This window comes from Lycium barbarum, chromosome 1 (genome assembly GCF_019175385.1).
Source record: "Lycium barbarum isolate Lr01 chromosome 1, ASM1917538v2, whole genome shotgun sequence".
In the NCBI taxonomy this organism is placed as follows: Eukaryota; Viridiplantae; Streptophyta; class Magnoliopsida; order Solanales; family Solanaceae; genus Lycium; species Lycium barbarum.
The window spans coordinates 153,347,174-153,373,513 of NC_083337.1; the positions used below are offsets into that span (position 1 = coordinate 153,347,174).

At 32.5% G+C, this 26,340-nt stretch overlaps 1 protein-coding gene and 1 long non-coding RNA gene across 2 annotated transcripts; both read left to right on the top strand.

The window, feature by feature from the left end:
• The first annotated feature begins 1,852 nt into the window (after positions 1-1,852).
• Positions 1,853-7,539, top strand: LOC132645214 (alanine aminotransferase 2, mitochondrial-like). The gene is made up of 15 exons (XM_060362068.1): positions 1,853-2,150; positions 2,648-2,698; positions 2,833-2,883; positions 3,108-3,173; positions 3,256-3,317; positions 4,608-4,686; positions 4,775-4,879; positions 4,982-5,092; positions 5,358-5,495; positions 5,725-5,799; positions 5,984-6,104; positions 6,210-6,364; positions 6,452-6,526; positions 6,729-6,932; positions 7,142-7,539. The coding sequence occupies exons 1-15, from the start codon at positions 1,968-1,970 to the stop codon at positions 7,256-7,258; spliced, it is 1,593 nt and encodes a 530-aa protein (XP_060218051.1). The 5' UTR covers positions 1,853-1,967; the 3' UTR covers positions 7,259-7,539.
• Positions 7,540-23,405: 15,866 nt separating this feature from the next.
• On the top strand, positions 23,406-26,018 carry LOC132618090 (uncharacterized). Its single transcript, XR_009573985.1, has 2 exons — positions 23,406-24,966; positions 25,625-26,018. It is a non-coding gene; the product is annotated as an uncharacterized LOC132618090 (long non-coding RNA).
• Positions 26,019-26,340: the final 322 nt, after the last annotated feature.

Consider the following 26,340-nt stretch of genomic DNA (forward strand, 5'->3'; position numbering starts at 1 on the left):
ATAAAATGGAACCACAACAATTTAAACTTGTTGAAGGTATTATTTTTCCGCAAATAATAATTTTTCAAATTAATTTTAAAACCAAATGTAAATAGAAAATAAGAAATTAAGGTTCTAAAAAAATGTGGTCGGTTCTTGCATTTTGTCGTTGCCGCTAGCCACTCCCAGACCCTTCATTCTTCTTCCTCATTCTTTGTTTCTCTTATATAGGAATACAGTTTCTCTTAATTTTTTCTAACCATTGTCATGATATATTATCTTTGAGTGGTTTTTACTTTTTAAAAGTATATTAAATATCAACATTGTTTCTTTATCCAATTATATTGTATTAATTTGAGATTGTCGGGAATAGGAGTGTACAAATTTCGGTTTAACCAATTAATTGAACCATAAAAATGTTATTTCAATATTAGGTTATCAGTTAAATTGAACTGATAGCTCCTAGAAGACATTTCTTATCGGTTAAACCGATAACTGAAATTTTAAGCCCCTCTAACCAATTACCCGACGACCGATAATGAATATCTTATTAGTTATGTTATCACTTTAGCATGTTTATACACCAATAATCAATAAACTGAATCGATAACATACAAAATCGTACCGAACCGACCACTATGCAATCCTAGTTGGAAACCCATAAGTTTCAAATTCTGGATCCGCCTCTGATCACGAATCCGTAAGATTGTCACAGACTTGGTGGTAAGTAAATTGGTTAGAATGGCCGAGTGAAAAAAAAAAAAAGATATGCATTCGCACCTAAAATTTATATTCGATAAAACAATTTAAATATTTAATCATAACGAAGTACTCCCTCTGTTTCATATTTAGTTGTTCAATTTACTTTTTTAAAATCAAACTATTCAAATTTTGAACAACATTTTGAGATATATTTTTTCACCATATAGATATGAGAAGAATTGCAACTTGTAGTACTTTTCATATAGTTTTTTTAAAGGGAAAAAGGTCAAAAATACCTCCTAATTTGAAAAAAGGGCTAAAAATATACTCCAAACTTATTTTGGGTCAAAAATACCCCTCCCATCCTTACATTTACAGAAATTATTCCCCAAAATAACCCGAAATTATTTTTTAAATCCGCTCCATCATTTAAACCCGATCTAACCAAATAATAACCCATAATTATCCCCTTATTCCCCCAAGACGTATCTTTAAAGTTTCAGGGAATTGGGGGAATAATACCTATTTGGCAAAGTTCTAAAAACAACTTATTTTAAAAAGTACTTTTCAAAAAAGTATTTTTGGCTAAAAACAGTTTGTGTTTGACCAATTAATTTAAAAAGTACTTTTAAGCAGCAATTAGTGTTTGACCAAACTTTTAAAAAGTGCTTCTATGTGTATTTTTCTCAAAAGCTATTTTTTTTAGCTTCTGAAAAACTGCTTCTGCTATTCCCCCAAAACACTTATTTTCTCCCACAAGCTTGGCCAAACACCTCACTTTTTTTTTTTTTTAAAATAAGCACTTAATGAAAAAATAGGTACTCTTGGAGGAAAAATAAGCTTGGCCAAAAAGGCTATAAGGGATCTTATGGGTTATTATTTAGTTGGATCGAGTTTAAATGATGGAGCCGATTTAAAAATAATTTCGAGTTATTTTGAGGGATAATTTCTATCAAGACAGGGGTATATTTGAAAACTTTTAAGATGGGAGGCGTATTTTTGAACCTTTTTCCTTTTTTAAATATCTAAATTATGATTTCAAAATATTGAATTGATCTAATCTAATTTAGGTGATTAAGTTGACTCGCGAAAAGCAATAATACGGGACAATAAATTACAACGATTATTCATGTATAAATGCTATAAGCCTATGTGTTGAAACTTTGAAAGCAATAGCTACATAAGAAATTTGGAATAGTCTTATTGGAGGCTTGGGCAGCAAGTCAAAAGGGGCAAATCTTGACCACCCTAACCTTGCTCTTTTCCTCATACTACTTTCTTTAACAATGCGGAGATTCATAACACACAAAACAAGAAATCTGATAACTAGTACAATAACCAAAACTACTTCTCCTATTTCTACTACTACTATTTCCCCATTAACTGCTCCTCTTCGTTTCTTGTCCACCGATTCAATGGCTTCAGATTATTCATCCACTCCCATCACTATTGATACCATTAATCCCAAGGTAATCCTTTTCTTTAATTTATTATGAATTATCTTATTTTTAACAGCTTCACTGATTTTTTCTGTTAATCGACTTTCTTATCTGGACTGCACTTATTTGATCGGCAAATCTGAAAAAATAAGATTAATTCTTTCTTGATTTGGCAAGGGGATACTCTTTTTTGAACAAAAACGGACACTCGCATATTTATTCGCGTTATTGTACTGAATTAGTATAGGTTGGGTCTTGTACCCTTTTTGGAAGGAAATTGTACTGGTTCTATTCCAATTGAATCGCTTGGGATCCTTTGCATTTTTATTCTTTGGATAATCTGATAACCTGGTAAATGGTGACTGGAAATCATTATACAACATTGACTCCGAGTCTTTATTTTAGAGTTTATTGATACATGACTTCTTGTTGCATTCAGGATTTGATTTGACGCGTAGCCAGTTTACTTATATACTGTACTGACTGATACAACTTTATTTTTGGTCAATTTTGTTGGGTTCATTCAGGTTTTGAAATGTGAGTATGCTGTCCGGGGAGAGATTGTCACACTTGCTCAGGTAGTTCATGGCTTTACTTTGTTGATTCCGGAGTCTGCATTTGATACTTCTGTTGATTGGGCTATTGTTATTTGAAATTTAAAGGACTTGTATATATTCAGAGTCTTTTTTCATTTTTCTTTTTGATGATGCAGAAATTGCAGCAAGACCTCAAGGACAATCCGGGTTCTCATCCATTTGATGAGGTACTAACTCTTGTAAACTTGGTTTTCTTCTTTCCGTTTCTGCTTTAACAGAGCCTGCTTTATAAGTAATTCATTTCCCATATATGTAATGGATGCCAGTCTCAGGACTAAATCATCAATAGAACTATTCTTACAATGCTACATATGTCATAAGTTGATTACCTGAATTAAGCACCATCCAAAACCTTTTAAGTTTCCTAACTCGTTCATTTGATTACATGCAGATCTTGTACTGCAATATTGGAAATCCTCAATCACTGGCTCAGCAGCCTATCACTTTCTTTAGAGAGGTGGGCATAAATTACTCTATCTTTTCTCCCGATAAATTGATTGACTCATCCAGTGATTTCTAAGGTAGTCTTTTTACGTTAGGTCCTTGCATTGTGTGACCATCCATCCATCTTGGACAAAAGTGAAACACAAGGTCTGTTCAGGTATGTAGTTTGTCGACCTCTGCATGTTTTTGTTGACTGGAATGGAATGTGCATCTAATTTCATAGATAACTGAATTCTGTCACATGACTGTCACCAGCAAATTCCTTGCCAGTAATCTATACCCTGTATGCCTAGAAGCTGTTATGATTATATATAAATAGCAGGAATCAGCAGTTGTTCTATTATCGGTGAATAATATGCAGGAGTTAATTCAACACTCGGATGACTGTCTTTTAACTCTTATTCAAAATGTGCAACTCATAAGAACAAGTCTTTGTTAGCTCTGTTTAAGTGAGGGACAAATGAGCTACGTCGTTGAATATGAGCCACCAAAATACAATGAATTACTTATGAGAACTATTTACTTGAGCAGCTAAAGGAAAGTCTTGGAGGAAAGCGTCGGTGCTATTTTTCTTTTCTGTATTGCTCACCGCATCTATTTGCAACTAAGTTTTTCTTTTTCAGACGCATGCTAAATCAGAATTCCCTGTTTGCCCTTTATTCATAGTCACCATAAGTCTTTTAATTTTTTTGATTGATGGGAGCCTCAAGGTGGGTTATTCATTAAATGCTCCATGGCCATGTGGAGAGTGCAATTTCCTCCGGGAGTACCCCTCATAAGCCCAAGATGTACAGGGCGAGTTTTATAAGCTCAATTATATTCATTATTTGCAAGTGCTTGAAATGATTGATGTCTACATTTTTGGTTTAAAGATTCAACTTTAAACTACAACTTATTTGGTCTCTTGTTATGCAATAAATTGCTTATATTTTTTCGGTCCTGTTTCTATTGTCATTGGAAAAGTTCGTAATTTTCAGTTCTTTATTAGCTATATATTTTTTCTCCATTTTGCAAATCTTAAAGATATTTATCATTCGAATATTTTTTATCACCAGATATTCATTGTTTGAATTATTCCTTTGGATTATTGTACTTATAAAATATTGAAAATTCCAAAGCCCCTATGCCTTGAGGCATAGAAACCTCGACCATTGAGAAACAAAATGTCTTCCCTTACGGCTTCTCTTGTTAAAGCCCTGGTCACTGTTGAGAAAGAGTCTAAAGAAAAATTCTTCATCAACTTCAAGTCTCCTTCTGGTTCAGCAATATTTTAGGATTTTTGTTTCTCAAAAAGAAACACCTTGACAGGATTTTTTTGGTTTGAGGAGTATTAGTTATGCTGTGCTACCATTGTTAGAAAGAGATCTCTTCAATATACAATATGAAACTTCTTGTAGACTTTGAGAAATTGCAATGGCTGACTTCCATTTTTTCTTTCCTTTTGTAGTGCGGATGCTATTGAACGAGCTTTCCAGATCCTTGACCAAATTCCGGGGAGAGCAACTGGTGCATACAGCCACAGTCAGGTGACTGTCTTCTAATGAGATTGTTCCATTTCTGCAGTGTTATGTAGGTTCGATAAATATAAAACTCTTTTTTGTGCCCTAAATATAGGGTATCAAAGGATTACGCGACACTATCGCTTCTGGTATTGAAGCTCGTGATGGCTTCCCTGCTGATCCAAATGATCTTTTCTTGACTGATGGTGCAAGCCCAGCGGTAGGTTCTGCTTATATCCTTGGTATTTTTACAGCTTTGAGAAAAGTAGATCATAGCAAATGTGGCATAGTTGGTAATGTTGTTCTTTACCCTTTTATTCAGGTTCACATGATGATGCAGCTGCTCATCAGGTCAGAGAATGATGGAATTCTCTGTCCCATTCCCCAGTATCCTCTTTACTCTGCTTCAATCGCCCTCCATGGTGGAACTCTTGTACGTACTGTTGCTTCAAAATAAATTTGTTGTATGCTAGTTGCATAGTTGGTTCATGTCTGAAAATGAAACTGAAGATTGATGTTTATATAAATATTCCTCTTGGCCTATTTGACTTCTCTTGTGAGAGTTTTTTGTGGAAGTACCACTAGACACTAGTGCACACATTGATCTGATCAACTTATGCTTGAAGACCCATTATTTGATTCTTGAAAGGTAATCCCTTGGGAAGTTCTTAATATTTGCATTTCATCTGGTTTTGCAGGTTCCTTATTATCTTGATGAACAAACAGGATGGGGGCTTGAGATCTCAGAGCTTGAGCATCAGTTGAAAACTGCAAAATTCAAGGGTATTGATGTTAGGGCTTTGGTTGTGATCAATCCAGGCAACCCAACTGGGCAGGTAGGCTTTTAATAGATATTGGAAGGCTCATTTATGATTTTTCTTCAGAAATGGGAACACAATAATATAATATACACCTCTGACAGAAGACTGCTGAAATAGAATACGACTCTCTCTCCCCCAAAAGTTAAAAAAGAAAGGATAAAAGATAAGAAGGAAAAAATGAAAAAAAATAAATAATCCCAATCTATTTCATATGGCATGAATATTTTCCTATGCTTAACTATAGGTTCTTGGTGAGGCCAACCAACGGGATATTGTAGAATTCTGCAAGAGGGAAAGCCTTGTCCTTCTGGCTGATGAAGTAAGTCAATTATACTCTAAAATGCTACTATGCTTGATACGACAAATTCTTTTACTTCCTCAGGAGGCTTGATTAGCAGTGTCTCTGAACCTGTTTTTAAATGTTCACTATGAGATTTTGCTTCTGGGGTTGTATAAAACTTCAAATTTGTCATTCTCTTTCATAATTTGTGGAACTCATACAGGTCTATCAAGAGAACGTGTATGTGCCTGACAAGAAATTCCACTCATTTAAGAAGATTGCCCGCTCTATGGGACATGGGGAAAAGGATATATCTTTAGTGTCTTTTCAATCGGTGTCAAAAGGTACATGTAGTGGGTTGTGGTGGTTTAAGGGGATAGGGATTTTTTATTCTTCCAAATGCAAATACATTTTTGTTCTAATCTTCTCATGTACCTTGGCGGCTTTAGGATTCTATGGAGAGTGTGGAAAGCGAGGAGGTTACATGGAGATCACTGGTTTTAGCCCTGAAGTGAGGGAACAGATATACAAATTGGCGTCTGTCAATCTGTGTTCCAATATCTCTGGTCAGATACTTGCAAGCCTCGTCATGAGTCCCCCAAAGGTTAGTATTGCTATTTCCCAATAGTGTTCCCGCCTTGCATAGTCCTCAAGAGGAAAAGGTTAATGCTGAGAGCATGGTTATATGCAGGTGGGAGATGAATCATACGAGTCTTTTTCTGCTGAGAAAGAAGCAATACTCTCGTCCTTGGCTAGACGTGCAAAGGTTAGTGAGAGCTGACATATAGGAGAAACTGAACCTGACTATAAGAACTGCCTAATATAGCAAGCCAAATGATGTCTGAAATTTGCTCCAGTAGAGTCAATTTTAGCTTTATGTTTTTGAGTTTATGCCTATTAACTTGTTAAATCATCTACTTCTCTTTGTCTTTTTTGCACATCTCTTTTAACAATAACAATACCATCAGACGCTAGAAGATGCACTGAATAGTTTGGAAGGAGTGACATGCAACAGAGCAGAAGGGGCTATGTATCTCTTTCCGTGTATTAACTTACCCGACAAAGCAATAAAAGCAGCAGAAGCAGCTAAAACTGCACCAGACGCTTTTTATGCTAAACACCTTCTTAACGCCACTGGAATCGTTGTTGTTCCAGGCTCTGGATTTCGCCAGGTAATTGCTACGTTTATAGCTTAGCCATCTAGTCAATGTCATTATTAAATATTGATATTTTTGGTAATTGTTGTCTACTATTCTCAACAAATTTACACGACTCGTTCACTTGAATGGTAAAATGTTGTTGGAGAAAAAGTACACATTTTAAATTATCTTGTACACATTAGTCTCTCTCTCACACCGTATTGGTTCTCGTTTCTGTATAGGTTCCTGGAACCTGGCATTTTAGGTGCACAATATTACCACAAGAAGAGAAGATACCAGCTATCGTATCTCGTCTTACAGAATTCCATAAAAAGTTCATGGATGAATTCCGCGGCTAAGGAATCAGAGAGTGCATCGTAGCGGAACCTAATAGTAGAGAATTTTGAATAAGCAATGCCGATTGCATCCGGTGCACGAATCTTTTGTTTGCCTACTTCCATAGTCGAACTGTCAGAACTGTAATGTCCCAAATTTTGGGTATTGTTTCTCATTTTCTTCTTGGGATTTGTCCTTGTAATTGACGAGTATCAGCTTCAGCTCATACTGTGTAGCCTGTTTAATTTATCCCATCCTCGGACATTCAGTGGAAATATAGATGTGATTTGTGCAACCATGAAAATCTTCCAACAAAAAACTACATTGATGTGGGCAACTTCTCAATCATCACAATCAATATCATATATAGAATTTAAAATAGTGGATTCAGTTCATTATCAGTTTGTTAATAAAGAAAAGCTCCAGAGACCGTTCCCTCTTTTCTTTCTGGAAAAATAATTTTTCTCTCAGAAACTTTTTTATAAGTCATATAAGTAGTTGGCCCCATTTTTAGATTATGTATTTGTTTCTCCGCATATAAAGAAAGCACTAACTAAGATAAATACGCCACATAAAGTGGCGAAGTACAGTCCCAATGGGAAATTAATTTGGTAGTTGGTACCATAATCTGTCTTAGACATCAAACTATATGAAACATGGAACGTGGATGGATGAAAATCGTTGAGGTGAAGGGCTTAGGGGTAAGCTCTTAGAATTACTAGCTAGTAACTTGGCTCATTGTTTTAGGGAAGGCTAAGTCTAAATTTTTATATATGCTTTTTTTACTTTCCTACAATAGACTTAGGATATGAAACAATTTTAAGAGAGTGCAAAAATATGAAACAACCTAATTCACCCTTCTTATGTCTTATACGTGGACAAAACAACAAATTTGGAAACATTAAAGTCTATGTTGAATTTATTGAATGATGAATTTAGAACACTGTATTATTTCAAGAAAGGTTGGAGGAAAGCTAAGGCTAGATATACAACATATCACTGTAGGAGACACCTTACATGCACGATGAAAGAAACTTGTCTCGTAAATTTTCTACGCCTATACCTTTGCCATCGTAACATAATTAGTTTTAATCCTCTAATTTTGATTACTACCCCCTATGCATTTGGCATCGTAAATTTTCTACTGGTAGGTAGAAATTTGTCTCGTAACTCCGCGGCATCGATGGTATTGAAATGAGTTTCTGGTATCCAATTTCCGAGTCCGGAGCCAAAATGGCATATTTTTACAGCAATTACACCAAAATAGGCTGTCTTTTTTTTTTTATACCCAAATGGGTATTTCGTTGATCATTCAACGAAATACCCCAGTTACTGTTCATAGCAGCAACTCTTTTTTTTTTTTTTTTGCTATTTCGTGGATTGTTCCACGAAATAGCTTTTTTTTAAATTTTTTTTTGCATTTCGTGGAACAATCCACGAAATAGCTTTTTTTTTTTTTTTTTTTTGCTATTTCGTGGATTGTTCCACGAAATAGTTTTTTTTTTTTTTTTTTTTTTTTTAATTTCGTGAAAAAAATGATTTTTTTTTTACCTATCATGACACAATCCACGAAATAGATGTTTTTTTATTTTATTTCGTGAATAAAAAAAGAAATAGGAAATTATAATTTTTTTTTGTTTTTGCATTTCGTGTATTAAAAAACGAAATAGGATAATTTTTTTTCTAATTTCGTTCGTATAAAAAGGAAATTGGAAAATATATATATATATATATATATATATATATTATTTCGTGTATTAATGAAGGAAATTGATTTGTTTTTTTATTTTTTTTGCATTTCGTAATCTAATGAACGAAATAGGGTTTTTTTTTTTTTTTTTTTTTGTATTTAGTGAATAAAAAAACGAAATAGGAAATTATATACATATATATATATATATATATTGCATTTCGTGTATTAAAAAACGAAATAGGAAAATAAAAAATAGGAATATATATATATATATATATATATATATATATATATATATATATATATATATATATATATATATATATATATATATATATATATTTCATTCATGTACCAATGAAATAGGATGAATATATATATATATATATTTGTGTTTCATTTATAAAAACATTTATATATTCACGAAATAAAAAAAATCTTATTTCGTTTTTTAATAAACGAAAAAAAAAATAGTTGTAAAGTCAAGACATAACTTTATTTTAAATATAAATATAATTCTAAAAAATATAGGGAGAAAAACTAGTTGTAAAGTCGTCAAACTTTAGATGGTCATAACTTTGCGCTCGGACGTCCGATTTACGCGATTTTTTTTTTGATTTTGGGTATTTTTCCGAGATCTATGCACACAAACTGCCAAAAGGCGGTTTGGCCGAGCCGATTTTTAAAAAAACGCCTTTTATCACATTCAATTTCAATTTTTCTCCAAATTGGCATGAAATTTTCAGTTTTATTTACTTATAAGATGATGATACGCAATAGATTTCAACGTAAAAATCCAGGGATAATGTATCTGTGAATGTCAATTTCACTTCTGCGGTTTCAATTTTTGAAAATAAAGCTGACTAATTTTCTCGATATATAAAGTTGACTAAAATAACCTTACAGTTAAACACTAAGTTTTTTGAAAAATATATTTTAAAAAAATTAAAAAATGGCTTTTAATCAATTTGGAATATATATATATATATATATATATATATATATATAAGATCAATTTCAAAAATATATAAAAAAACTGTTTTTTTTTTATATTTCGTGGATTGTTCCACGAAATGCAAAATAAAAATTAAAAAAAACAGTTTTAAATTAAAAAATAAAACAGTTTCGTTAATATAAATAAAACTGTTTTTTTTTTTTTTTGCATTTCGTGGAACAATCCACGAAATATGTTTTTTTTATTTTTTTATTTTGCATTTCGTGGAACAATCCACGAAATATTTCATTGGTACATGAATGAAATATATATATATATTCCTATTTCATTTTTATATAAACGAAATGAAAATAAAATTATTTTCCTATTTCGTTTTTTAATACACGAAATGCAATATATATATATATATATATATGTATATAATTTCCTATTTCATTTTTTTATTCACTAAATACAAAAAAAAAAAAACCTATTTCGTTCATTAGATTACGAAATGCAAAAAAAATAAAAAAACAAATCAATTTCCTTCATTAATACACGAAATAATATATATATATATATATATATATATATATATATATTATTCCAATTTCCTTTTTATACGAACGAAATTAGAAAAAAAATTATCCTATTTCGTTTTTTAATACACGAAATGCAAAAACAAAAAAAAATTATAATTTCCTATTTCTTTTTTTATTCACGAAATAAAATAAAAAAACATCTATTTCGTGAATTGTGTCATGATATGTAAAAAAAAAATCATTTTTTTCACGAAATAAAAAAAAAAAAAAAAAAAAAAAAAAAAAAAACTATTTCGTGGATTGTTCCACGAAATGCAAAAAAAAAAAAAAAAAAAAAAAAAAAGCTATTTCGTGGATTGTTCCACGAAATGCAAAAAAAAATTTAAAAAAAAGCTATTTCGTGGAACAATCCACGAAATAGCAAAAAAAAAAAAAAAAGAGTTGCTGCTATGAACAGTAACTGGGGTATTTCGTTGAATGATCAACGAAATACCCATTTGGGTATAAAAAAAAAAAGACAGCCTATTTTGGTGTAATTGCTGTAAAAATATGCTATTTTGGCTCCGGACTCTCCAATTTCCAGTTTTGGGATCTCTCATCCAATATATCTCTTTTTCCACACCTTTCTCAATACTGCTCGAAGAAGAAGATGAAGACGAAGACTTGGCCACTTTGCTGCTATTGGAAGCAACAGTCCGCTCTTTTAAATTCTCCACTGCTACTGTGTATCCTCTCCTGTGCTCACAAAAAAGTTAGAATTGTTTCTAATAAGAAAATCTAATTTTTTTAAGACATATTAGAAAGGAAAGTATGACACATAAATTGAAATAGTGAAATTATTTTTTGTTTCTCCTAAGGAATCGTTTGGCCCTAAAAATTTTCACTTTTTCCCAGACATAATTTTTTGCTTTATTTGAAAATTCCAAATCTAACTTGAAGTTGTATTTAAAATTTGGAAAACAACTTATAACTTGTTTTACAACTCATTTTTCACTTTTGAAGTTGTATTTAAGTACCTTCAAATATGAAGGTTACTCCAAATATTCATTGGAAAGTATAATAAAGCACACAACTCCATCTTCAACTCAAACTCCATAAGTTTCAACTAAAGTGAAAAATATTTGGAATCTATGGCCAAACGTCTACTAAAACATGAACCTTAATCTATTCTTAATTTTCACCTATTTTTTATTGAGTGTTAGGTCGAGAACTCGAGCCTTTATGTACTAAACTTAAAGTAGAGCATTTATTAGTTAGATTTGGTGATTGGGTGGTGTACTGGTGTGTGTCACACAAGCGCCCAAGTTGTGCCATTTGGTTACATGAAACCAAATTATAAAAATAGCCACAAAATTTTTAATTTGCGTTCTACACGCCTTGTAGCTACAATGTAAAAGATAGCTATAGAGATTTTGTTCGTCGTTGCAATAAAAATAAAATCATTTGTAAGTATATTTGTTGTGGCAAAAAAGTATTGGTTTATTTGATTGGTATGGTAACATATTTACAGTTTATTGCCCCAAAAAAAAAAAAAAGTTTTGAACTGTGGAAAGTTTTCATAGTTAATTAAGATGTATTTCATAATTGTATATGCATAATGTTGAAGTCTGATTTCTAACCTGAGATTGAGAAGGAGAACGCTGCTGAAGGGAACCCTAGGCATATTGATGAAGAGTTTTGAGAAGTTACAGATTGAGATGGATGTATAAGTTTGTAAGTTTAACAGTATGTCTTTTAAGTTGAGTTGAAGGTTAAACGAAATCTGTATTATATATAGATAGGCAAGGCAGGATATAATATAATAGTCAAGAATAAGTAGTAACCTAATAGGACTTGAATATGAGATTCGAAAGATGACTTGCAAAACAAACTATTGAGAATCTGAGAATAATGGAAGAACTTCTAATAGTAGATGGTTACGTAAATTAGGGACTAATTACTAATTACTTCCTCCTAAAAAGAATGAAGACTTTGAAGTGCGGATGGTTATCTAATTATAGGATCTTGAACATGATCCAATAATTATAGGATTTTTTTTTTAGTATAACTAATATATTCGAAAGTTATATACATAGTGTGTGTAAAGAATTTTTTATATCATCAAGTTACCCAAAGGATATCTACATGTAAACTGCCTTAAAACGTGAATTTATAATCTTGAAAAAAGTTTAAGTATATTGTGTCAGTGGAAGAAGCTTTTACACCATCATGCTACTTTTTAGCTATTGTAGCAAGTAATCCGTCTTATTTTCAAGATTATGAATTCAACATTTTTTGAAAATTTACCTGTAGATGTTATTTGGTTGACCTGATAATGTGTCTTTTTTATAGAGACAATATATATAATTTATTTTTTCTTGAAAATAAGACATGTTACTTGTGCTACATCAAATTTTAATAAAAAACGCTATATATAATTTAATTTTTCTTGAAAATCAGACATGTTACTTGTGCTACATCAAATTTTAATCAAAAAGGCAGGGGTGGGGGCAAATCGACCCGTTTTGCCTACGAAGTCCAATTCCCATGTGGGCGAGGCCACTCTCTTATTCTAGCCCATTTACTAACCAAATAAAAGACTTCTCATTTGAAGTGGAAAGAAAGACGTTCCACCAGTTAGTTATAAGGGACATTTTACATTCATGAAGGACAAAATAGAAGTGAATGAAAAAGAACCCACAAGGAAACTTTGGCTTTGCATTAAAAATCAAGACTTAATATATACACAATTCTCACATCCATTTAGCCTTTATTTTTTGGTTCAAAAAGAGTGTCCACTTACCAAATCAAGAAAGAATTAACCTTATTTTTTTCCAGATTTGTCCCTATTAAGTGTTAAGTGACTATATCCCAATACTTATTTAATTAGGACATTTTAGTCAAATTACCTATTTTTGCTTAGAAATTAGTATTTTATTAAGGGGTGTGCAAATGGCTAAGTGAATACTCTTTTTTAACCGGAGGGAGTATTTAATTTGGATATATATAACTTAAATTCTATTCAATTTAGGAAAACATTGTTGAACTGATTTGGTACATGTATGGGCGCATTCAACTTTTACCATTTTGAGTGGCTTTATCGCGTTAAGAATATTGTTCTTATTCGAGATGAAGAGGCATCAATTGATGCTCCTAAATATAATTCCCATTGTTCTGTCGCATGATGATTGATTAGAGTCCCCCCAATTTCCACCTTCCTTAGATCTGATCTCCCAAATTTCAACTTTGGACAGATACTAAATTTGGTATTGAAGACTTAATCAGTTTAGAGCATATCATGCTTTAATATGTTTATTCTTATCGAGAACCACATGAAATTTCCAAAGCGTGGATAATAATCTTTATGTCATATTCCATTTATGCATTGAGATTTGAGAATCAAAAAGACATGTTGAAAATTGCAAAAAAGGAATTACAATTTCTTAATTTCCCGTGAATGCTCACCCCATGAGTCATGAATTGCTGATTTAATAATATTCTACAACTTGAGCTCAAAATTAGCACATTTTATGGAAATTTATCCGTTTTTTTTTTTTTATAAAAAGGTTTACACGCTTGATTTCTGTTATAGACAAACTTTTATTAATTACTTCAGCTCCTTGATAGAATTCCATTTAAAAGGATATACCGTAAAACACCTAGCTAGAGCAAGTTATTTAATTAAATACCATAATCACACTGGTTTAGTTTATGAATTAGTTGATCTTCTCTTTATACTTGTCAATTAGTTTGCAAATCTGTAGTGAAAAAAATTGTAGCACTGATTCATGAATTTCCCAGTTCTTTTGAAACTAATGTAGCCTTGATCCTTTGCTAGTGTTTAGGGTGTGTTTGGTACCACGGAAAATGTTTTCCTGTTTTCTCTTGTTTGGTTGCATTTAAGATTTTGAAAAATATTTTTTACAATCATGTAGAAAATATTTTCCTCAAAATAGGAGAAAATGTTTTCTATAAAAATTTGACGGAAAACATTTTCCGGATTAATAAAACCACACCAACGCATTACTCCATATATTTTATTTTACTTTTATAAAAAATGGAAAAAAAAAATTCTTACCCACCACTACTCCCCCCCCCCCCCCCCGGCCAAAACCGCCAACCCTCACCCTTCCAATTTTTTTTTTTTTTTTAAAAGAATTTCATTTTTCTTTTAGTTTTTTACACCACCTATCCCCCCTTCCCCCCTACCCAATCCGACCTACCCATACCACCCTAAAAAAAAATTAATTTCTTTGGATGTGTGGGCACACTAGGAGAGATAGTATTAGGAATGAAGATATCCGGGATAAGGTGGGAGTGACATCGGTGGAGGACAAGATGCTGGAAGCGAGACTGACATGGTTTGGGCACACTAAGAGAGATAGGATTAGGAATGAAGATATTCGGGATAAGGCGGGAGTGGCATCGGTGGAGGACAAGATGTGAGAAGCGATACTGAGATGGTTTGAGCATGTAAAGAGGAGAGACACATATGCCCCAGTGCGGAGGTGTGAGAGATTGGCTATGGACTGTTTCAGAAGAGATAGAGGTAGACCGAAGAAGTATTGGGGAGAGGTCACTAGACAGGACATGGCACAGTTCCAGTTTACCGAGGACATGACCTTAGATAGGAGGCCATGGAGGACACAAATTAGGGTAGAAGGCTAGTAGGTAGTCCCGTTTATCCCTTCGTACCAGTAGTCACAGTTTTACTCTTTAGTTTATTGTCCTTTGATTCTTACTATTATTTGTTGTTTATTCGATTATCTTATTTATCTGTGGTAGCTACTGGACTTTTCTTTCAAACTACTTTATCATGACCTTTTCGCTTCCGTTAGTTTCATTTTCATACTGTTTTTTCTTATTTGACCTTTTTCGTCATGTTTTCTCTTGAGCCGAGGGTCTTGTCATACCCCTTTTTTAACTCGGGAGTTAAAGTAGAAGTACGACATATTGGAGATTCCTGTTTTTGTTTATTTTAAGGAGTCGCCACCTAATTATTTATGGTGAATTAGGACACCTGAAGTTTATTAAAGTTATGTTTACAGTTAACTGTGTTTAAGATCTGCGAAACTTAAGATTCTAGGTAAGGGTTCAATTAGTCTAAAGGGAAGGTATTAGGCACCCTTTAAGACCCATTAACAATGGTTAACCGACCGAACTAAAATTTAATTAGGCTAAGTGTAAATATAGTATTATAGAAAAAAGAAAGTAATTTTGTAAATATGGCTAAAGTTATAGATAAATATATAAGAATGCTATTTAAATTAGAACTTGTAAATAATAATAATAATTTGTATAAAAAAGTACCTTTAATGCTATTTTGAAATGCGACTTATAAATGTTGTTGAAATTTTAAACGAGAGTATGAAGGTATTGTTTAAAATAATACTTGTGGAAAAGTAATAATTTGTGTAAAAGAAGATTCTAAATGTTAAATGAGACTCAAAAATATTGCTAAGGCCTTAAATGAGCAATATAGTAATATTATTCAAAAATAAGATTTGTAGAAAATAGGATAATTTACGTATGAATAACAGCCTTTAAAAAAAGATTATTTGACGAATGTGATCTTTAGATAAAAATAATATTATATGAATATAATGGTGTAGAAAAGCCTAGACTTATATTCTTAAATAAGATGAAAAGTCCCTAAATTTCTTTCTATTTTTTATCACTCTTTGTTTAACCAATTTCGGCTAACAATATGTATAATTGGGTAAATCTTGAAAATGTTTATAAGGTACAATTTGATTCATATTTTTTTGTGTTAGTGTCATTTTGAAATTCTTAAGATGGTAATAATGATAAATGATTCCTTTAACCCAAAAGTATGTAGGCGTACTAGTTGAAAATTAATTACTCAAATAAATATTATAGATACTATAAATAGTTTAGAAAATAGAAATGAATGTAATTTGTGAAATTAACTACCCATTACTAAACTAAAACCCTTAATGTCACTAAAGTTTATTCTAGCTAAGGAAAAACAAAAATAAGAAAAGTGTTAGTCATGTAATTACAAAGTAAATGCACAAAGAAAATAAAATAAAGAAGTAAAATGATTTAAGATTGCTGCTGTTTGCTGCCACTGTTATGGGCCTATTAGGCTCCGACCCAGATTTTTATTTCCTTGTTTGGCTGCGGATCGGCTGCTACTATATGGGCTGACTCGAGAGGAATTGTGTTGGGCTTTTGGCCCAACGTCAAAATGCGGGGAAGATGACGAGTCGCTTGGACTCGTGTGCAAGATGACATGCATAAAAATGAAAAGAAAACGGTTAGTATGCGATCAATGGATAATGTTAAACATGTAAGATATAAACTCAAACAAATCAGCAGAGCGTATATATTCTATGTATATTTGGAGTATACCTTATGTATACATAGGTATACCACCTCACTGCCTTAACAAAATTGAAGCGATTGTAGGTGCATTGAAAATATTCTAACCAGCTGATTATGCTTAAACACATAAAACTCAATTTTATAGGTATTTTAAAACAGTAACAGCTAGGCTTAACACTAAGTTCTCATCAAATGAAAGCATCTGTTTTCTCTTAAAACTGGTGGTTCACTCAGTATAGTATTGATATCATGTTATAGCAGCCAAAAGTGACGAGTTTCATCAAGGCATCAGTAGTATAGCTTTCTGTTTTAAGAAAGGATTTCAGCACATCTGATAAGTTAACAAACTAAGACAAAAACACTGCTTAAACTAAATAAATAAGTACAGGAGAACCTGCTACATTGTCGAGTATTTTAGACTAATAACAGGACCAGTTTCAACAACACATAAAGATTACTAAGCTGATCATGCTCAACAGACTGAGATAGCAGTAATTTTCAGCTAACCATACACTCATAGAATCAACAGGCCATATCATGCCAATAGCAATTTAAGACTGCATGAAAAATATTTAAACAATCCCATAAATTAAGGCCACAGCATCATTGTCCTAGTTAAACAAACCATGGAGCATATATTATCACATAAACAGCCTACCATTTAAATCACTCACAATCTGTAAACTAAACACTTCACGTAATGAAAGGAACAAAGCTCAAGCATGATGATACTTTATCCTAAAATATATTATCCAAAGCAATACATTCAGCTGGATGAAACTGTTCTTATTTTTATACCCATTGGAGACTAAAGGAAGCATGCTCTAAAATATCTATAGAAGACAGTTTCCTATAAAGTGCATACACAGCCATTAATGCAGTAAAATGGCACATGATTTATTTGGTTCATCAATGATACCATTTGCGACAACAGCCATATGATCAGACAACAACAACAAATAGCGATAACAAACTCATGGCAAACAGTAGCTGTGTAGGTAGTCTGTGGGAGAGGAAATGCTTAAACAAAGGTAGCATCAAATTCTTTCAAAGATAACAGGGGCAGCCAGACCAAACAGTCGCGAGACAACAATATAGGACAACATCTCGAACATAATAATGGTTCAATCAGCGAGCATATCATCAAACCAGAGGGTAATAATTTATGGTAATGGCCACGAGCAACAGCTCGAGTGTAGCACCTGTTTTTTGCTTAAAGGAAAACAACAACTTGCCAAAAAGGTAGCTTATTTTAGTTAGAAAAACGAGTCTCAATGATATAACCATTAATGTATCCATCTTATTTAGGGACAAGAGACAAGCATAGGAGCACAGCAGCAGACTTATCAAAGAGTTGACACCAATAATGGCATTGCAGCGATGGTTGTAAGTTCAAAATGAGCGTGAAACTAATTTAAATAGGCTAATATGATAACTGAAAACCAATTTGTATAGAGCTATCACATAACGAAATTAGACCTAAAAAATATGAACAAGCAGACCTGATGTATTGCTAGAATTAGGATAGGTTAACCAAAAACATACTAGATCACAATAAAAGCTGAACAGATTCAAGGTTGTATAACATCTAACCCAAACAAATCACATTCATGTCAGAGTATATTACTTGAAAAAACAGAGTGAAAGAGGGATAGTTTAGAACTGTTTTAACCATATACACAGTATACCTAGAACATGTATCAGGGTGTTCATATCGGGTGTATACCGAATGTATATCTTCTTCTTATCTTGTTAGCTCATTGTATACCACATGTATATTCGGCTCTAAATGGGTTCTAAGTTCTGGGAATTCAGTCTAAACATCCAAACTACAGTATACACCTTTCAAATTCATTTTGGCGACTAAAATTCTATCCTAACAGCTCCCAAACATCAAAGGAAGAATATGACGACAAAGAAATTACATAACTTAAGTAGCAGAATCAGCTAAAATCTAACTAAAAGCAGAAACTAAAGACTAGAAGTAATGAATGTATCGAAGTTTACCTGTTTTGTGCGCAATGAACTGGGATGCCGAGGTCGTCGAATCTACTCTCGAATGCGACGAACTCGAACTCGATAAAAAGTCTTTCGAATCCAAAAGTTCGACAGAACCGAACACTCTTTTAAAAGGAAGTTTGGTTTGATTTTTTAGTAATCCTAAAACGTAAATAAAAATGATTCGAAACAAACTTGAAGTGAAGCAGATTCGAACTCTAAAGTAATGGAATTCCCCCAAAATGTTGAATGGTCCTATTTCTTAAAAAAACGATGTTCCCTTTTTTTGACTTCCGGGCTCTTCTTGATTTGTTTTGTTTCCTTTTTTCTCCGAAAACGTTGAGTCAAAATCCCCTCCATTCAACGATTCGACTTCGACACATTTATAGGGTTTTGCTTGCGCTAAAGTGGAGAGAGGAGCGTGGGAGAGAGGCGAAAGGCGTGGGGAACAAGAGCGACAGGAGCGACAGAGGCGTGGGTGAGGCAACAATGAGTGGAGGTGCAGAGGAGTGAGATGGCAGAGATGAAGGTGGGGAGAACGTGGGGGTATGGGAGAGAGTGGAACGAGAGAGAGAGAGAGCTGAAGAAGATGGGAAAAGGGAGGCGGAAGTGAGGGACAAAAAATGAAACCCTAGGGTTTCATTTTGTTAAGGGGGGAAGTTGGGCCGGTCGGGTAAGCGGGTCGGGTAATGGGCTGGTCCGTTTTGGGCTGGCCTATTAATTTAAATATGGGCTGATAATGTGTGGGTTGGGTATTAAAATGTGGGTTGTTTATTTGGGTAGGGAAATAATATTGTATTTGTATTTTAAGCCATTAATTGGTTGAAAATTGTTGATCATTCCTCCGCTATTTAATTATTTTTTGGGATTCTAATTTAATAACTGGTATAATATATATTATGTAAAGACAATAAATAATTAATATGTAGAAGAATAAAGATTTTTTGCAAAATGTTGTCTTGTAATTAATTTAACGATTCTAAACCCGAAAATGAAACGATGACGAACTATTTAAAATTTGTGATAAAGTAATGCTTGTAATGTTGAAAAATAAAAGTAGCGATGTTAATAGTAATAGTAATACAATAAAAATGTTAAAAATAAAGTATTTAGTTCGTCAATAAATTTAGAAACCCGAGTGAATAAAATTAAATAAAGGAGGGACAAAATTGGGTGTCAACAGGTCTTTCGGAGACAACCTCCCTACCTTCCGAGGTAGAGGTAAGGTCTGCGTACACTTTACCCTCCCCAGACCCCACATTGTGAGATTTAACTAGGTATGTTTTGTTGTATTTTTTCCACCCCCGCCCCCCCTCAACTCGGAGCCTACCCACCTCCCAACCCGTATTCCCCATCACCAAAAGTTGCACTACTTCAAAAAATTTATAGTAGTTTTGCTTTGAGTATATGCAAATGCTCTTCAAATGATATTTTTCAACTTGCATACCACACACAAGAAAATGAGTAAAAAAATAACTTATTTTCTGAGAAATTATTTTCTTGGAAAACATTTTCCGTCATACCAAACACACCCTTAGTGTGATAAAAATGTTATAAACTCAACATGAGAGCCTAATCTAAAACACGAGTTTATTAGCTAAGGTGAAAGAGCCCATACAATTTATAAACTGTTAGTTTTTTTTTTTCTTTTCCAATTAGTGAGGGACAACTGATACACAATTAATAAATAGGGCAATTTGCACGATTGCCCTTCGTTGGGGATGATCTTTAATTTTTGCCCCTCAAATTGCTGGTTTTTAATTTTTATCCTTCACCTAAAATATCCCGAGATTCTGAGTTCGAATTCCGGCTTAATCATAAAAATAAAATAAAAAATTCGCAAGGTAAGATTTTGGAAAAAAGTTTGCCTTAACTAAAAGTCTGCCGGCAAACTTTTAGTTATGCCTTAACCAAAGTCTGCTGCATAAAGTAGACTTTTTGCAAAGATTTGCCTTGCGATTTTTTTTTATTGAGCGGGGGTTCGAACCCAGAACCTCGATGTATTTTCGGTCACTTTTTTAAGCGAAAGTCAAAAATTAAAGACAACACCAAAAGAAGGGAAATCCGCGCAAAAAAAAAAAGGTAATAAATACCCCCCGCGTGAGAACTTATGATCTCGTTGATCAAGAGCGGGACAGGTTATGCAAACAAATTAGTGACTATTATGGTAATGAAATTGATGAAGCATTTCCTAGTCAGCCTTATTTTATATCTAAACAAGTTAAACGGATTTGGCTCTTTTCTATTATACTCTCTCCATTTCTTCAAGTGCACCCTTAGATGATTGACACTTGTTTATTTTAAATTTTAATAGCCTAGATTAAATTGACTTGACAAGCATCATAACTATAGTTAAGAGTTTATTTGGGAAAATTACTCTAAGGAAAATCTGAACTTCCATAAATTTAAGAAGCCATTAATATCATTATTTTTTGTTATTATTTTACATCTAGATATAAGATTCATCTCAATAAATGAGATTTGGTACGGAAAGAGTAATATATTCTTTACATTTTAACAATACAAAGGATATTATCTCTCACAAATTTCTTTCGTCTGCCCTATTCAAGAAAATTATGAAGAGTTGTTGCTTACATATAAAATAAAAAGATGAAGAGTAATCAAAACCAGTTGTATAGAGGAGAGAAAAAGAAGATGATATGTTTAACTAAAATTTAATACATAGATAATTTCGTTAAATAATTTGTATTTGAATTTAAATTACATAAAATGGAATACTGATGATGATAATAATAATAATAATAATATGAAAGTAATATTAATATAACGGTTGCCAATTTGAGGGAGAAGAGAATTTTCTTACTGAAGTTATGGAGTGCATTCCTAATTTATCTCATTAACTATGGTTAATATGCTGGTTAGGTTAATTTAGACCTTTAAAATTTAAAATAAACAAGTGTCAATCATCTAAGGATGTACTTGAGGAAATAGAGAGAAAATGTAATGGAGGGGAGCCAATTCCAAATTAAACAGTTAGCTTGATTTTCTCCTTGTGCAAAAAAGACAAAACTGAATATTAATGATAATGTCAAGACTCTTACTTAGATATTTTTTGGTGGAACTTTTAGATATGATAATGAGGAATGGATGTTTGGGATACTTGGTGAGTTAAACCCTACTTCAATCCTTGTAACAGAATTATATGGAGTACCAAAAAAGGACTAAAGCTAGCAAAACAAAAAAAAAGGGGATACAACGGATTGGAGGTGGAAACAAACTGTACGTCTATTTGCCATAAAGCTTTTTCGGGACATACAGTATCACCCTCTTAAGGCTATGGTAAATATTTATTGAAGTCAACAAGGGCACTAACAAACATATTTGGAGGCTAAAAACCAATAAACTGACTTTCTAGCAAATAAAGGTCATGAGGAAGCTTTACTAATCCAGGAAGATGTGCTCAAGAAAATAAAGTTTCTTCTCCTGACAACTTATGCAAGGTAGCTTATGAACAATTTTAGAAAGTTTATTTAGTTTTTTTCAATATAAAGAAAGAAGAATAAGAACAAACCAATAAAGAGAGTACAGTTCTTTGTAGAAAAGTCAAATCCAGCTATCTGCAGATTTTCTAAGGTCCAGCGACAATATTGTTATCTGTTAGCTTAAAAACTAAATGAAGAGTAATAAGCAGTGACGGAATCAGAATTTTCGCCGAAAGAGTTCAAAATATAAAAAAGTAAACATATGAAGAAGCCTAAGGGGGTTCAACATGTATTATATATTCATAAAAAATAATTTTAACCTTATAAAAACAGTATTTTTTTCCACCGAGGGGGTTCGGATGAACACCCTCGGCATAGTGTGGCTCCGCCACTGCTAATAATTAAGCGTACAAAGTGTTTTTGTTTAGATTCTGTTATATTAGTTAGTGTTGATGGGTTAGTTTAGAGAGAAGAAAGTTACTTTCTAGAAAAAAAAAATTACTCTTTTAAGAATAAAAAAAGTTACTTTTTTCAAAGAAAAAAAGTCACTTTTTCAAGAAAAAAAAGAGATGAACTTTTTTAAAAGAAAAAGGTCACTCTTTTTTCCAGAAAAATGTTATTCGAAAAGTTGTGTCCGTTACGAAAAGCTTCTTCGAACAGATATGTCTGTTGTGGACGGACTCTTAAGGTATTATAAATACCTGGTACTGATTCAAAAGAAGGAATAGTTTTACAGATTTTTCTTCTCTCTATTGCTTTCTGCAACTCAGAAAAAAATTGTTCTTGGGGGAAATTTCGAATTAATTTCTGGTTTTTGAAATCTCATTGCTTTTGTAAAATCCTGGAGGAATTCTGCCACCATCCCTGCAGCAACGAAGTGGGAGACTTAAATTTCTTAAGGACAGAGACTACTCTATCAAAGCCGGATTGTTATTCTCCAAGTATTATTTTTCAACAGATTCAGATTGATTGCTGATATCATATTAACTAATAAGCTTTAAAGCTTATTGATTAATGCTACTAAAAATAAATTAGTATAATTCTTGAGAAATAAGTATAATCATAGCGTGTAACACGCTTCGTGTCGCTTCCATCAACAATCACACAGGTGCATGAACTCGACTCATTTATTTCTGACCCTACATTATAATGTTTTAATTTCAACGTTGAGTTATTATTAGATACTATTACTTCCTTTGTTTTAATTTATATGGTAATATTTTATTGTACAGGTGTCTAAAATGTTCTTTTTCTATCACGCTCTTCTTATTTTTTTTTAAATAATATTTTGAATTATTAACTATCATTATGCATCTAATACTTCCTTCGTCCTAATATATGTGACGTTGTTTGATTGGGAATAAAGTTCAATAAAAAGAAGGAATTTTGAAATTTATGGTCAAATTACAAATTATGGGTAAAATGAAAAGTTTAAAGTTAAATTATTTTTAATAAGAAAGTATGACATTTTTTTTAACATACTAAAAAGGAAATTAAAGTATGACACATAATGTAAGGAGGGACTAATACTTTTATTATGTAGTTTTCAACTATGTGAATTTTATTTTCAAAAATTTAAATTCTTTATATCCGATCACATATGAATATATCTGATAAGTCGCACTATATATGCATCTTCCTCTGGAGGACTTCGAAAATCCGAGTACTCTGACACATAAATTGATTCGGAGTACATCTACTGTTGTTCTTGGCATGTAAGCACAGTTTCCACGTTTAACACCAAAATCAAATTTACTTGTTATCGTCTTATTTGCTATGCCTAGTCTATTTTTGTATTGTCTTTTTTGAACTGGCTTGTTATGTGTTACTCGAGTCTAGGGCTTTAGAAACAATCTTTCTATTTCGATGAGGTTGGAATAAGGTCTACATACCCTCTATCATTTTCGGACCCCAGCTGTGAAATAAACAGGGTGTTAGTTGTTGTCGTACGTGGGGACGATGTGAAAGGAAAACGAAAAGTTGCAAAAGTTGAAACATAGGTAATAAAGGCCCATACTATTTGAAGCATGTTAAATGTTGTATATACATATTAGGTAAGACCTGAAAATCGATTGAGGGTCTCTTTGTCTTTTTGTTTACTGCTGAGTTTCTCCCACTTGTGCCAATTAAATTATACTCCCTTCGTTTCAATTTATATAAACCTATTTGACTGGGTACGACATTTAAGAAAGAGAAAAGACTTTTGAAACTTGTGGTTCAAAATAAGCCTTGAAAATTTGTGTGGCGGTAAATCATTCATAAAGTGAATTTGTTTCCAAATTAGGAAAGAAATCATTCATTTTGACTCGGACAAAAAAGAAAATAGGTTCAAACAAATTGAAACAGAGAGAGTATTGCACATTGTTGCCCTTATATATTAGGTAAGACCTGAAAAATCGATTGAGGGTCTTGGTCTTTGTCTTTTTGTTTACTGCTGATCCCACTTGTGCCAATTAAATTGCACATCACTTCTGTTGCCATTATATATTCTTCTAGTCATAGAAATTGGAAAAAGAACACAAGGGTGTATATATATATATATGTGGCCCATGAAATTGGTAGTAAGTAAAGAGATACAGTTTCATTCACTTGCTCAAAAGCTTTTAAAAGATCCCAATATTCTAAAATTCACAAAAGTAAAATCCATGATCTTCCTTATGAATCATACAACAGCCTCTACTACTGATCAATATTCTTGCGATGGGCGTACTGCTCTTCAGGATTCTTGCTTTCTCAAATCTTGTTTCTTCTGCAAGAAGCCTCTTCGCCTTGACAAGGAAGTGTACATGTACGGGTACGTGACGCATGTGACCTACATTATTATTTTCTCCGTCCTGATTTATGTGACACTTTTTTTTTTATATGTCTCAAGAAGAATAACTCCTATTTATTTAGAAATAATTTAATTTATTTTATCAATAATGAGATGATTTATAGTAGTCACACAAATGTTTATATGTACTTTTATTTTCTTAGATCACATGTTTCAAAATTTTTCCTTATTTCTTGAACTTTTGGCGGGTCAACGGTAGTGGCGTAGCCATATAGAGGAAGTTGGTTAGTTAAACACCTCGCTAAAAAATAATATTATGTACTAGCGTAGTTCCTGACTTCAGTACAGGAGCGGACCCATTTATTAAGTTTTGGTGCTCGAGCACTTATTAATCGTGGAGGATCCTCTAGGTAGACATATAGAATATGAAAATTTTCGTATAAAACTATAAATAGCACCCAGAAAGGAATATATTCTTTGTTGATTTTAAGGTGAGCACTCAAGACCATTGAATTCTGGGTCCGTCACTACTTCAGTACAGTGCCAATTAATAAATTGCAACAGAGAAATATTATTAAATTTTTTTTCCCCAAATTAAAGTTAGTATTGGTAAATTTTGATAGACATCACGATCTGTTGGATCGCATTTATGATTGAATTTAATTAATTAATAATGCAGGGGTGAGCTGGGCTTCTGCAGTGTGGATTGTAGGAATAAGCAGATATACTTGGATGAAATGAAAAATATTGAGACTTATACTAAGACAATTCTTGCATCTATACACCAACGTCAACAGGCTGGCCAGTGTAGTGAAAATACAGTTCTATCGGAGGATTGCCGGCAGCATGGCAAGCCATTGGCGTGTACTAAGAATCGAGTTACATTCACAATCTCATCGTCGATAAATCATCAATAACATATAGGAGTAATACTATTTAATTTAGATAATATATAGTCGCGGTTTCAAAATTTAAGGTTATGAATTTTGTATCATAAATGTTTGAGTAAATTATTTATAAATATTAAGTGAATGTCAGAACAAATATAAATTTGAATCAAGCCTATTGAAGTATATTGTGCCTGTAACTTCAATGGTAGATTTTTTTTTCTTTTGTAAATCATCATTCACTTGATTCCATGAAGAACTTTGTAAATACAGATTCACGGGATCTTAACATCTAAAACAAGAGTCCGCGACTTTTGTAGCACAAAAAAAAAAAAAAAAAAAAATTGAACCAAACAAGTACCAAAAAAAAAAAAAAAACACATTAATAGGTTTCACGTACGAAATTCGTGCGTGAAGGAGGCTTTGGTCACAATCAGTTTCTTATACTTCTTTGCCTTGTAAACACAAAATCATGAAAAGCAAAGAATAGGAAATGGAGTAGGAAGCT